This window comes from Penicillium hispanicum (genome assembly GCF_028827665.1).
Source record: "Penicillium hispanicum strain IBT 35686 chromosome Unknown utg000006l_segment0_segment0, whole genome shotgun sequence".
Lineage (NCBI taxonomy): Eukaryota > Fungi > Ascomycota > Eurotiomycetes > Eurotiales > Aspergillaceae > Penicillium > Penicillium hispanicum.
The window spans coordinates 1612963-1625868 of record NW_026623198.1 but is presented as its reverse complement, the minus strand read 5'-3'; the positions used below and the strand labels follow the sequence as shown (position 1 = coordinate 1625868).

The 12906-nt window shown below is 54.2% G+C and overlaps 6 protein-coding genes across 6 annotated transcripts; 2 read left to right on the top strand and 4 right to left on the bottom strand.

Moving 5' to 3' along the window:
* Positions 1-235: 235 nt before the first annotated feature.
* N7459_006938 (uncharacterized protein) lies at positions 236-1199 on the bottom strand (the record flags this gene model as incomplete). Its single annotated transcript, XM_056946106.1, has 2 exons — positions 236-617; positions 790-1199. 2 exons carry the CDS (start codon positions 1197-1199, stop codon positions 236-238), a joined length of 792 nt encoding a protein of 263 aa, XP_056798105.1.
* Positions 1200-2123: 924 nt separating this feature from the next.
* N7459_006937 (MFS transporter) lies at positions 2124-4021 on the bottom strand (the record flags this gene model as incomplete). Its single annotated transcript, XM_056946105.1, has 6 exons — positions 2124-2378; positions 2442-3014; positions 3078-3139; positions 3192-3586; positions 3641-3902; positions 4006-4021. The coding sequence occupies 6 exons, from the start codon at positions 4019-4021 to the stop codon at positions 2124-2126; spliced, it is 1563 nt and encodes a 520-aa protein (XP_056798104.1).
* A 743-nt stretch (positions 4022-4764) lies between these two features.
* On the bottom strand, positions 4765-5748 carry N7459_006936 (uncharacterized protein; the record flags this gene model as incomplete). The annotated part of the gene is made up of 1 exon (XM_056946104.1): positions 4765-5748. The coding sequence occupies one exon, from the start codon at positions 5746-5748 to the stop codon at positions 4765-4767; it is 984 nt and encodes a 327-aa protein (XP_056798103.1).
* A 626-nt stretch (positions 5749-6374) lies between these two features.
* On the bottom strand, positions 6375-7174 carry N7459_006935 (uncharacterized protein; the record flags this gene model as incomplete). Its single annotated transcript, XM_056946103.1, has 2 exons — positions 6375-6987; positions 7086-7174. The coding sequence occupies 2 exons, from the start codon at positions 7172-7174 to the stop codon at positions 6375-6377; spliced, it is 702 nt and encodes a 233-aa protein (XP_056798102.1).
* Positions 7175-7848: 674 nt separating this feature from the next.
* sit2 (putative siderochrome-iron transporter) lies at positions 7849-9915 on the top strand (the record flags this gene model as incomplete). Its single annotated transcript, XM_056946102.1, has 3 exons — positions 7849-8243; positions 8309-8922; positions 8975-9915. 3 exons carry the CDS (start codon positions 7849-7851, stop codon positions 9913-9915), a joined length of 1950 nt encoding a protein of 649 aa, XP_056798101.1.
* Positions 9916-10381: 466 nt separating this feature from the next.
* N7459_006933 (GH92 family glycosyl hydrolase) lies at positions 10382-12824 on the top strand (the record flags this gene model as incomplete). The annotated part of the gene is made up of 2 exons (XM_056946101.1): positions 10382-12171; positions 12221-12824. 2 exons carry the CDS (start codon positions 10382-10384, stop codon positions 12822-12824), a joined length of 2394 nt encoding a protein of 797 aa, XP_056798100.1.
* Between the last annotated feature and the right edge of the window lie 82 nt (positions 12825-12906).

Below are 12906 nucleotides of genomic sequence, written 5' to 3'. Positions count from 1 at the left end.
CTCCTGCCGTCGGTGTATATTTCGTAGATGAAAACGCCTTCTGCAAGACAATCATACACCTACCTGTACGGAGCTCAAAAACGAATTCATCGTCGTCCAGGCGTACAGATCATACAGATCATGATACTCGTCTCCTTGATTCCGGGGTATCGCTAGAGGACAACTATTACGTCTCAGATCAGGCATCTAAGTGTGCATTTTATATACTTTCTGTACCAGCGCTCTTGAAGGAGAGCTACACGTCAATGTCTAGTCCAGTTCTCATCCACGAAATAGTATCCGTCCACATAGACGGAATCTCCTCCAGTGGCTCCAATGTAGCCAGCACCAGGCGCCGGCCCCAATCGCGGACGTACCAGCGATTCCCCACGAGACGCATCGCCACAGCGTAATGCAAGAAAAGAATGCGCGCGACCCAGTCCCCGTCTCGAAGAACTGCAAGGTACTCATCGCTGATGAACAGTGGCCAGGCAATCACTCCGCCATGGATACCGATCTTGGGCCAGGGCTCGATGGTATGCTGCAAGAGCTGCCAAGTGCTGCGATACACAAGTTTGTTCGATGATTCGGTAGTGTCGATTATAGTCCGTGTTCGGCCTAGAGATTGCATGATATTTCTGCTGCGAGGTAAGCATTGTCCTCCCAATTTGCGGTGGGCCGGGTGACGGACTTGTGTAGGTCGAACAACATTTGTCTTTCTCCCTGTTCGGATGGGCCGTCCCTGCAGGGTATATCAGCATTCGGCCACAACACGTGCCTTGTGCATGCTCGGTAAAGAATCACCCGTACCCATTTCGTTCTTTATTTGCAAGACTCTCTTCGGTATCGGGAACACACAACCAGTCATGAATGTCCCCTTCGCGGCCGGTTTCATTCAATCGGTCAAAGAGCATTGCACTGCCCGAGATTAGAGTGCGGACCTCGGTGACCTTCATGATGGGGTCCATGGCGTGATCATCGGATGATATCACGGGGAATCCAGTTGCATATAACATGATAAACACAGAAGAAACGAATGCCGGTCCATAATGCTGCGGTGTGATCTCCTGCAGGACTCTGCCAAGGCCGGAGCAGGCTTGGCCCTGGTATTTCATTGCGGCGTCAATCCAGAAGTGGCGATGATTGGTTTCCACCGAGGCCAGATGGAGGGCCGACAGAGCCAATATGGTGTCTAGCAAGTAGGGGAAAGAAGTGGCCATATGGGGGAGCGTGATGGAGAGATGGTATGGGGACAGTCCATCTTGGGACAAGGTGTGGTAGGTGGAGGTCAAGTATTGATGTATGAGCCTCATCTCCAACATGCGCGTCGACATTGGCCAGTCAGCGCTGCCCTCGGAGCCGTCCCGTGTGCTTGAGGACTCCAGAGGACTGTCCTGATCGCTTAGGGTTGGATAGCTGCATTCTAGCCTCCGCTTCCGACACAGAGAGCACTTGGGGACTTCTTCGTCACACTGGGGTCCGGGTTAGAAGAGCGCGTGTCAAGGTTTGCGAGTGATGAGACATCGTGGCGAGCATAACTGGGCATCTTGTTCATCCCGGGCCATTCGCCATCATTCGATCGAGCGGCAGGACCACATAGGGCAGCACCCACCTTGACATGCCTCCTTTTACACTCGAGACAGCCCTTGCGGGACTTGGTGTGGCTGCGACGCAATGGCATCTCCAAAGGACTCATCAGGGAAAGTGAGAGAGCAGGGTCGCCGACAGTCGGTTGCAATGGGTAAAAGGGGAAAGATGCATTTCACTTCCGATCTGATCTGCTCCACATCGACCTCGGTCTCCGGGAGATCTGCGCATGACGGATGGTGATTGGTGGGAATTGCTGCTTATGTCACACTGCTGCCTCAGTATCGAGGCCGTAATTGCACTGTATGGTGAGAGATCACAATGTGTCACGATTGAGGTGGAAGAGGAGATGGAGTGTTATCAATCTATTGATCGCATCGATATTAACAATCACTGCTCAACGGATTATTCTGGCAATGCACAATTTCCCCGGAGATTAAGTCCCGAGATACCAGGCTAAGATATATAGTGAAAGCAGGACCCAAAGGTCGTGCCACCTTAAATCATGTTGACAACTATTAGGATTATAATTATGCAATGACATCTTGACCAACCGACTAGAATTCGACGCGGAACAACTTGCTCGTTCGAATGCGCTCGCCGTAGACGTAGAAGACGATAGGGAGGGGGCACAGCGCCAAAGCAATAAAGCCGAGCAACGAATTTCCCCAGCCCAGCCCGAGAGTATCGTACATTTTCGGACCGGCAAGCGGCAGCAATGCACCGGCCAACGATCGGAAGACGGTGTTCGCGGCCATGGCGGAGGCAGCATATACAGTATAGGCATCGACGAGATACGTGCTGACGGTCATCTAGGAGGAACTCGAGTTAGTTGAAATGCCTGGGGTTGTTGTATGCGAGGATAATGAGCTTACGAAGGATATTAGCATCCCGACCCCAAGAAAAGCAGTGCCAATGATGGGTACAATCCAGTGAGTCTTGTAATAGGCTGTCCATCCGTAGATGAACAAAGACATTGGCACAAAGACGGAACCTGGAATCATCGGCGGCAGACGATACTCGGGCTTCGAGACTCCGTTTTTAGCGGTGAGGTGTTTCAGCAGACGATCCGATGTTGCGCCCAGGGCCATCAGACCGATGAGCGAGCCGATACCGATTCCAAGATACGACAGTCCCACAGATCCCTGTGAGAAGCCATACTGGTCCTCGAAGACTTCACTGATGGTGGTGAAGAGCAGGTAAAGGTACCCATAAACCACACCGACATAGAGTGAGAGCAGGAAAACAATTGGCGAAAGGAAGAGCATTTTGGTTGGGCGGACGATCGAGAACAAGAACAGGTCTTTAGATGTACGGCCGGTGTCGAGCGCCGAGAGTAGATTGGAATTTCCCGTTTCCTTCTGCAACTTTTTCGTTTTGCGAGCGAGAATGGTGGGCGCGTATGACTCGCGAATGCTGAGCACCGAGATGATGAAGACAGCGCCACTCTGTGATCACCAATCAGCCCTGTCATGTTAGAGAAATGCCAGAATAAACGCTTGAAGACTTACAGCCATGGCTAAGACCCAAAAGGTCCATCGCCAGCCCTTGGCTTGTGAAAGATATCCACCGGCTACCTGGAATCAGCATACAAGTTCCCGTGCATCTCTGTATGCGCGACATACCAACGGGTCCCACAACGGGTCCAATTAACGGACCCAAAGCCCACGCTGCCATTGCACTACCTCGCGACTCTTGGGCAAACATGTCCGCGATTGAGCCAGCGCCAATCGTCAAGGGACAGCTCCCCGCGAAACCGGCGAAGAAGCGAAAAGCGGTCAACGCGCCAATATTGGGAGCGACAGCACAGGCGACCGTGAAGACCACATATAACAGATTGCAGATGTTGTAGACCCATCGCCGGCCGTAGATCTCCGAGATGGGCGCAATGAGCAGGGGACCAAAGCAGTATCCGAGCAGATACACAGAGACTACAAAAGATGCTAACTCGGTGCTGGTGATATTGAAGTCGACGACCAGCTGGGTCACGCCTGGCGCAAACATAGAAGAACCAAGGGGCCTGGTAGACATTCATGTTAGACGAGCGATGGGATGAGAGAGAAGAGGATCATACGTGAGGAGTGTGATCAATGCAATCGAGGTCGTTGCAGTAACCTTCCTCTTCTTTGTCCAGTTTAACGGATTTTCAGGGTCGTCGGGACCATCCCAATCGACCGTGTTTGGGTCTTGGGCGAATTCCTCGGGGCTGTCCGTGGCAGCTAGGAGGTTTGGTCCTTTCTCGATATCGGCGGCCTCCTGAAATGAAGGCTTCTCCTTGTCAGCATGGTGAGCTTTTTGGTTGCTAAATGCTGGTGTTGATCCATCGATGGATCTCTCTAGGATAAGTTAGACGCTGTATCTTGATCGAGGTTCTCCTGGGCAGAGTGTGAAAGACGTAGAGTAAGAGCAACGACCAGGTAAGCAAGAGATGTCACATACTCTCTGTGAGCATCATATTGAGAAGTTACGCCCCTCGCGAAAATGGAATCACCACTTGAAACGCTGACGGTCGTACAGATCCAGGAACAACACTCAGGCGAGGTATCCGCCAAAAGAGAGCCACTGAGAAGAGTTGCTAGCAAGCGCTAGACGTAGGAGACAGCCCTGGGAGACACGAGAAGCCAGTCATCATCCCACGCAACGGGAAACGGCCAAGTTAGAAGTCCCCAAGCAACCAGCCGCCGGAGTTCAGACCGAAGCACAGCGATGCCAGCGCGCGAGTAGTGCTTATGCGTGCACATCTTGGGTTTATGCGGCTGGGCTGGACGCGCCCCGGCTCATAAGGGAAGACGGGGGTATATAAAGCATGCGGGGCATAAGAAGCATAAGAAGCATAAGAGGCGCGGGTTCAGTGTGGACGAGAAGTCCGGAGATTCGCCGCGGTCGTCCAATCAGCTATGGCGTGCTCGCATTTTGGAGTCCAGGCGGAAACGTGGAGAACTAATGGATTCGCAGTCGAGTGGGGGACCCGCGTGGAGATCGGCCTTGCGGTCTCGTTTTCGTTCGGTAGAATCTTGCATAGAGTCCCTTAGAGCCATGCGTCTACTCTGTCACTGCCAGCCTGCTGCTCTTGTATTTCTGGCTATGATGGAGTGCAAGCACGACACTCTTCATCTATTAGCCAGTCGTCTATCATCTCGCAAACACGGCCCGCGTACGCAGTCATCCAAGATATACACTGATCACGTCCTATAACCATTACGCCCGCGCTGAAGACTGCGCGCCTCCATCCCCAGCCGGCAGCTCTCGAATAACTAGCCACAGAGTGTTCCGGAGTTGATTCTCTGGAGAGTCTGAGCCAGGCTCGGACTCGGATTCCCCTCGCTGGCCCCGACTCCGATTATCTGGGTTGTTCCACTTCTTCAGCGCCGTGTTGAAGCGGGTCAACCGGGACTGTTGAGTCGGTGGCGGGACGTCTAGCTCTAGCCTCGCAATCCATGGCTCCAAGACGCCCAGTCGATTCTGCTGCGACTCAATCGCCTGCATCAACCCCTGCCCGGTCGGGTTGGACCAAGTGACCAACTGCCGGAAAATCGGCGCATCCGGGTGGACTACCCCCTGGGAATCTAACACGGGGATCTGAGCGATGTGCGCGACGGCATCCAGCCTGGCAATCTCGAGCTTCAGCCCGCGCGGCCCGAAGATATCTCGGTTTGCCTGGCGGAGGGTCGCGTCGGCGCGGCTTTTGGAGAGACCTTGGCCGCCCCGATTCGCCAGGCCGCTGACGACGGACCCGATCCAGTGCAGCGGGAACAGAATGGGAACCGACTTCAAGATTCCGCCGGTGACGTCGAGCACCTGCATCGGTGGGCTGGTGGTCATGACATCGTTGAGCTGGTCGAGGAATCTGAGGAAGGACTCCTTGGGGAGCTTGTAGGTGGTCAGGATGGGAGGGTAGGCGCGGAGGAATGGCGAGTCGTTTGCGGGGTCAATAGCGGGAATCGCGATCGGCTTGCGCGTCTCAGGAATCGCAGGAATCGCAGGAATCGCCGGTGCCGCGGGCGTTGTGCTCGAGAGACTCCTCTCAACGGGCGCTGTGGGGGGCGTGTATGAGGGCGTGTATGGTGGAGGCTCGGACTGATCGCCAGATGCCGTCGAGATCCCCGTGAAGGAGGCTTCGATCTCCCGCTCGTGGCGATTCAGATCCTCGAAGGGATTCCGGGACTTTTCTTCGCTGCCCATGGTGGGATTGGTGAGCGAAAGGTTTCTGGCCGGCAGTGGCCGCTGTAGCTGGTTAAGTATGGACCCTAGGCTGGGTCCCAGCGGGTGGGGAGATTTCCAGAGCTCTTCTAAGCATATCAGCAGAACCAGTCTGTTCTCGACAGCTTGGAAAGATCATCGCCACCACCGCGAGCCTTCTTCGAGTGGGTCCATGCCAATAATTGGTTAATGCTAATCTTGCTTAGTCTTGGAGAGGTTGGGGGCCAGAGCGGAGGACGTCGAGAGGAGCTCATAACCTGTTGGAATCAAGACCTGGCGTATGAGTGTCGAATGCGTATGGAAAGATGAGATGGATTAATCTACACGCAGGGGCAACAGGAACAGGGGAAAATCAGCGTAGAGAGTGCACGGGAGGAAGGAAAACTACGACTATTTATGGGAAGGGTGCGACCAGGTCACATGACCCAGATCTTGATCTCAACAGCTGATATCACCAAAGTGATCCAGTACAAAGAAGCCAGACAGTCAAGAGACAGATGCAGATCGTGTTCGACGAGTGGCGTCCTTGAGCGTAGTGGGTTTGGAGACTGATATGCCACTCCGCCTGTGAATTCAACAATAGTGTGCCAAGCAGCTCCAAAAGGGACTCAAGATCTTTCTCCAGTGCCCGATTCGTCCTGCAAGTTCTGCGCAAGGGTGATTATTTCTTTCTCGGCTTCCAGTTCCATGTTTTCCTGAATAGCCGAGTGTCCAAAGTCAAAGATCTTTATGCCACTTTCCGTCATAAACATGTTGTATTTGTTGAGATCTCTGTGGATGATGCCAGAATCGTGAAGTAGGCCAACTGTTTCTTTGCAGGCATCAAGGTCTTCGATACCGGGCGTTGGCCCTGAAACGTCCTCCATCAAAAATCCAATTACTCGGGTCTCTACTTCCTCGTAGACATATCCAATGAACTTCGGAGCAAGCGAAAAGTCGACTGAAGCCAATCTAGCATATATTGAAACTTCCAGTTCCAGTATTCCGATTTCATGTTCGAACCTAGCGATTTTCAAAACGCGTGTTTCGCCATCCACCATCACCCGAGCGACGCGATCGCTAATCCGAGACAGGGCTTCGAGACCCAAAATGTTGAAGTGGCGCGCGTGTTTAAAACCGAGGCGTTCAATGTCCAGGGAGTGCGGTATGAACTTATCGACAGCACTTTCAATGCCATCTGGGCTCTCGTAGATAGTGAGGGTCGTCCAATCTTCATCCCACCTGGGCACCTTGGAACATCCTTCAGGTTACGTAAAATATCAGAGCTTTCAGTGCGGGAATCATTTGAGATTATATCCACGTGCTGCACTGAAACATACACAATTCGTGAGCCTCTCCGGATCCGGTAGAGAAGGTCGTTTTCTTCGAGGTCGAGAGACTGGACCTCCTCATTTAGTGAGCGAGTCATTCAGTGCGCGTCCTATAATATAGTTTAGGATTACAAAAAACCATAGGTGATGGCAATCAAGTCGAGTTAGGTCGGAAATTGGTCGACTGACAGACATGGCTTTTTGATGTCTCAGAATACCAATGGTCATAAATAGTTCTGACAAGTCGAGAGCCAAAACTGACCCGAGTTCACTTGGGCGTGCATTGACGTATTCCATTACTTGCTCAAATGAACGACTCTCGGTTAGACGTACATGTATGGTACCGCGTGGATAGCTACTCAATTATCAACTGTCATGGTTGCGGCAACTGCGTGCAAAGCATCCGCAAACGGGCGTGCAGGAAGGAACGCCCCACTACAACGCCAGATCCACCAATGACTGTCGCAAAAAAATGGGACCCTTGATATGATTGGTCGATCTGATAACCCTATGCCATATCTGATCCCAATCGGGGTTTCCTCAAGGCGCTCAGGTACGACTCAGACAAGACACCTGCGTGACACACTGAACCTGGCCAGCGTTCTCCATGCTCCCGTTACACCCGTGATCGAGACTCCCACTCTGCCGCTCACTCTCCTCTTCCCATCCTCAACCCGCCGTGTCCTGCAATCCTCTCACCTTCCAAATCCACCTCTACCTCTGCGTCAGTCATCACGGCCTCAACTACCTAGGTATCAGCATACAAATCACCATGGGTGCACTTGACGCCGTGCGTGGCCGTGACGAGGCGGGCAGGCTCACCCGAACCGTCGTCGGTATCGAGGACGGATACTCGACCGAGCACTCTCACGCGGCCCCCGTCGTCGGCGATGCAGAGTCTGTGCAGCCTTTCGACACCGTTGAGGCGAAGCAAGCTCAAGCGGCGGCCTCTGCAACGGACGGTGTGGAGTCGGTCCCCCAAGCGTACACCACCGAGCATGGCAATAGCTCGGACTCTGCGTTTGGAATCAATGGCCTGGACGACGACGCCAAGGAAGTTGAGCGCGACCCCGATCATGTTACCAATCAGGCCGGTCTGGGTCAACAGAAGGCAGAGGCTGCCGCCCTCGTCTGGAGCCGACCCGTGGTTGTCTTGATCTATGCGTGGTAAGTGCCCATAGCCTGCCCTCGGTGGAAACGGCCACTGATCGTCGACATATCACCCGTCACAGGATCTGGATTTGCTTCTTCATGCTGGCTTTGCACTCGTCCATCGGAAGCAACCTGATCAACTATGTCTATTCGGACTTTTCGCTGGCGCCGCAAGTCTCCACCTCCTACATCCTCGCTTCGATCATTGGCGGCGTCCTGAAGCTGCCACTGGCAAAGACGCTGCAGCTGTGGGGCCGTGCAGAGGCTTTGCTAGTGTCAACTGCCATCTACATCCTCGGTATGATCCTGTTGGCCGCTTGCAACGGAGCCAATGCTTTTGCGGCGGGATACGTGCTTTACTGGATCGGGTATTACTGCATTTACCTCATCCTCGACATTTTCGTGGCCGATACCTCGGGACTGCGCTCGCGAGCATTTGCCTTCGCTTTTGCCTCGACACCTTTTATCTGCACAGCCTTTACAGGCCCCCTGGCGGCGACCCACATCCGGCTCAATTCCGGCTGGCGATGGGGTTACGGTATGTTCTGCATTATCCAGCCGGCAATTTTTTGCCCCCTCGCCATCGTCTTCAAGTTCTACGAGAAGAAGGCCTTGCGACTGGGTGTGTGGCAGCGTAGATCTAGTGGCCACACTACGATGCAGTCCATCCTTCATTACATCCATGAATTCGATGGTCAGTTAATTTCCTAACGTCTCCATTCTCCTTCGATACTAAAGCTTCTTAGTCATTGGTGCTTTCTTGCTTATGGCGGCCTGGGTCCTGTTTCTTCTCCCTTTCAGTCTGGCCCAGTACGGTCGCTCCCAATACAAGAGTGCGACCTTCATTGCCCTAGTCGTGGTCGGATTCTGTATGCTCTTCGTCTTCGCGGCGTGGGAAAAGTGGGGGGCTCGTACCCACTTCGTTCGCTACGAGTTACTTCGAAAGCCGACTATCCTGGGTGCCTGTATTTGCTCGGCCGTGCTATACTTCAGCTTTTACCTCTGGGACCAATACTTCTACAACTTCGTTCTCATCACTTACAACCTGAACTCCACAATGGCAGGGTACATGATTCAGATCTACAACGTCGGCTCCTGCTTCTGGTCGCCCATCTTAGGTGTGATCATCTATGCCACTAAGCGCTTCAAGTACATCTGTCTGTTCTTCGGTGTTCCTCTGATCATCCTGGGCTCGGGCTTAATGGTTTACTTTCGTGGACAGGATCATGGCATTGGATACATTGTCATGTGCCAGATCTTCATCGCGTTTGCCGGCGGCACGCTGGTCATCGGCGAGGACATGGCCGCCATGGCGGGTGGTGGTCGTGAGGGTACGCCCATCATGCTGGCCCTGATTGGCCTCTTCTCTAGCATTGGCGGTTCCATTGGATACGCGGTTTCTGCCGCAATCTACAACAATGTGTTTGTGGGGGCACTCACCAGCCATCTTCCCGACGATCTGAAGGCCAATGCGACTCAAGTTTACACCGATGGGATCGCAGTCCAGGAGACCTACCCCGTTGGTTCTCCACTCCGAGATGCCTGTGTCTATGCCTGGGGTTATGCGCAGCGGATGAACTGTATTGCCTCCACCTGTATCCTGGTGTTGCTCATTCCAGCGGTTGCCATGTGGAAGAACTACGACGTTGGAAAGCGTCAAAATAAGGGCACCATGGTCTTTCAATGATCCGCTATGAATGGATTCACGATTTATGAGTTGACAAGGCTGGGGGGGGGGGGGGGGGCATTTGAGTATTGCATTCTGGCTTTGGCGTTTTTACTGGAGCGGGCAAAACACAACTTCCACGAATCTCTCGTGTACACTATTCTGGCATTCCTTAGTCAACCAGCATGGCTATTAGCTTGCAGAGAATCTTGATGACCTCTCCCGACTCTCTCTCTCTCTCTTACCATAGCCAAACCCCGCACATCTCCCCTCATAGCCCTTGCATCTCACTAACGCTCCAAGGTTGATCCGCCTGTCGATCCCATCAACAATGCGACGTTGGAATCGGATATGGTAGCGTTCTCCTTCTAGCAGCTGAGTCCCTTTTTCTACATCTATCTATCCAGCAAACCCACTTGTCCAAGCCGACGCGTCCGTCGCGTGGTTCAACCCAAACATTGCATCCACCCAAACCCAAACCTGCGCCATGCCTCCCCGGCACGCGCTTGCAAATGCACATGCGCTCAGCATCCTGACCGCGATACTGCACCTCGCAGCACTGACAGTCGCAACGAGAGATGACCTACACTACGTCAACCCTCTGATTGGCTCCACCAACGGCGGCAACGTCTTCGCCGGCGCAAGTCTGCCCTATGGCCTCGCCAAACCCGTCGCCGACGTCGACGGCCAAAACACCGCCGGCTTCGCCACTGACGGCAGCAATGTCACCGGCTTCTCGCACATGCATGACAGCGGCACCGGCGGGAACCCCTCCATGGGCCAGTTCCCCCTGTTCCCGCAGTACTGCGCCGACAATGACATCAACAACTGCCCGTTCTCCAAGGCTGCACGCGCGGTGCACTACGTGCAGGACTCGGTCACGGCGCAGCCGGGGTACTTCGCTCTGCGCCTAGAGAACGGGATCCAGGCGGAGATGACGGCAGCCTGGCGAACGGCGTTGTACCGGTTCACCTTCCCCACGCAGCGTGCGGCGGATGGGTCTGCACTGGATCCGGTGCTTCTGCTCGATTTGACGGATATCGATGACACGCGCCAAAACGCGAGCATTAGCGTTGACGGGGTATCCGGCCGGATCAAGGGTAATGGTACCTTCTTGCCTAGTTTCGGCGCCGGGTCGTATCAAGCTTACTTCTGCGCGGATTTTACGGGGGCGGCGGTGCGCGATAGTGGCATCTGGGTGAATGACCGGGCTGGGTCGGAACCGAAGGAGCTCTTTGTGACGCGCGGCTTCAACAATTTCTATCTCCAGGCGGGTGGGTACGTGAGGTTCGACCGACCGGTCGACGGAGTTGTCACGGCCAGAGTTGGCGTGAGCTTCGTTAGCTCCGACCAAGCTTGCTCGAATGCTGAGTCGGAGATTCCGGATCCGCGGGGGAATTTCACGACGCTGCGGAGTGCGGCCGAGGACGCCTGGAGCGAAAAGCTCAGCCCTCTCAAGATCACGTCTGGCGGGGTGAGCGATGACATGCTGAGCGCCTTCTGGAGCGGTGTATACCGGACGATGCTCTCGCCGCAGGATATGACGGGTGAGAACCCGTTGTGGCAAAGCGACGAGCCTTATTTCGACTCGTTCTACTGCTTATGGGATGCTTTCCGGGCACAGCACCCATTCCTCACTATCATCGACCCTCAGGCACAGTCTCGCATGGTCCGCAGTCTGCTGGACACCTACAAGCACGAGGGGTGGTTGCCGGACTGCCGAATGTCGCTGTGCAAAGGGTGGACACAGGGCGGTTCGAATGCAGACGTCGTGCTTGCCGACGCGTATATCAAGAACCTGACAGGTATCGACTGGGAGCTCGCGTACACGGCGATGGTCAACGACGCAGAGAACGAGCCTCTGGAATGGTCATACGAGGGCCGAGGTGGTCTTCAAAGCTGGAAGAGGCTAGACTATATCCCTTACCTCGACTTTGACTATTTGGGATTTGGCACCAATTCGAGGAGTATCTCCCGAACGGTGGAGTATGCGTACAACGACTATAGCGTTGCCGTTGTGGGCAAAGGTATCGGCAAGCAGGACTATACGACCTATTTGTCTCGTGCCACCAATTGGCGGAATCTCTACAAGGCTGACCAGACCTCCTTCCTTGAGAATGGAACTGATACGGGGTTCGTCGGCTTTTTCCAGCCCAAATATCTGAACGGGACTTGGGGCTTTCAGGATCCGATTGCTTGTAGCGCGCTAGCGTCGTGGTGCTCGTTGACATCGAACCCGTCGGAAACATTCGAGTCTAGTATCTGGGAGTATCTCTTGTACGTTTCCTCTGTAGCCTGAGCGAATCAACGTGCTGACCCTTCTTAGCTACGTCCCGCATGACATGGCGGCCCTAATCAAGCTCCTCAATGGTTCGGATTCATTTGTATCGCGGCTGAACTACTTCCACGAATCCGGTCTGGCCGATATCAGCAACGAGCCGGTCTTCCTGACCGTGTATGAGTACCACTACGCCGGCCGGCCAGCACTCTCTGCACGCCGAGCTCACAGCTACATCCCGTCGTCCTTCAACGCTACAGACAGCGGTCTGCCCGGCAACGACGACTCCGGCGCCATGGGCTCATTCCTCGCTTGGAGTATGATGGGGCTGTTCCCCAACCCAGGCCAGAGCGTCTACCTCATAAATCCTCCCTTCTTCGAAGCAGTGGAGATCACTCACCCAGAAACCAATCAAACGGCCACGATCCGAAATGTCAATTTCGATCCCACCTACAAGAACATCTCCATCCAGAGCGCGAAACTCAATGGAAAACCTTACGCGAAAAATTGGATCGGCCACGAGTTTTTCAGCGAGGGCATGACGCTTGAGCTGACGCTGGGGGGCCTGGAAAGTGACTGGGGCACCAGGAAGGAGGACTTGCCTCCCAATCTGAGCGAGACGATTGCGCAGGATGAGGTGCAGCGTGCATGACCGTACAGTCGGGAGTTAGAGTTTGAGTCTCGGTACTGCTGACAAGGGGACCAATGAAGGGCGTTCAATTAGCGGTCTGTCG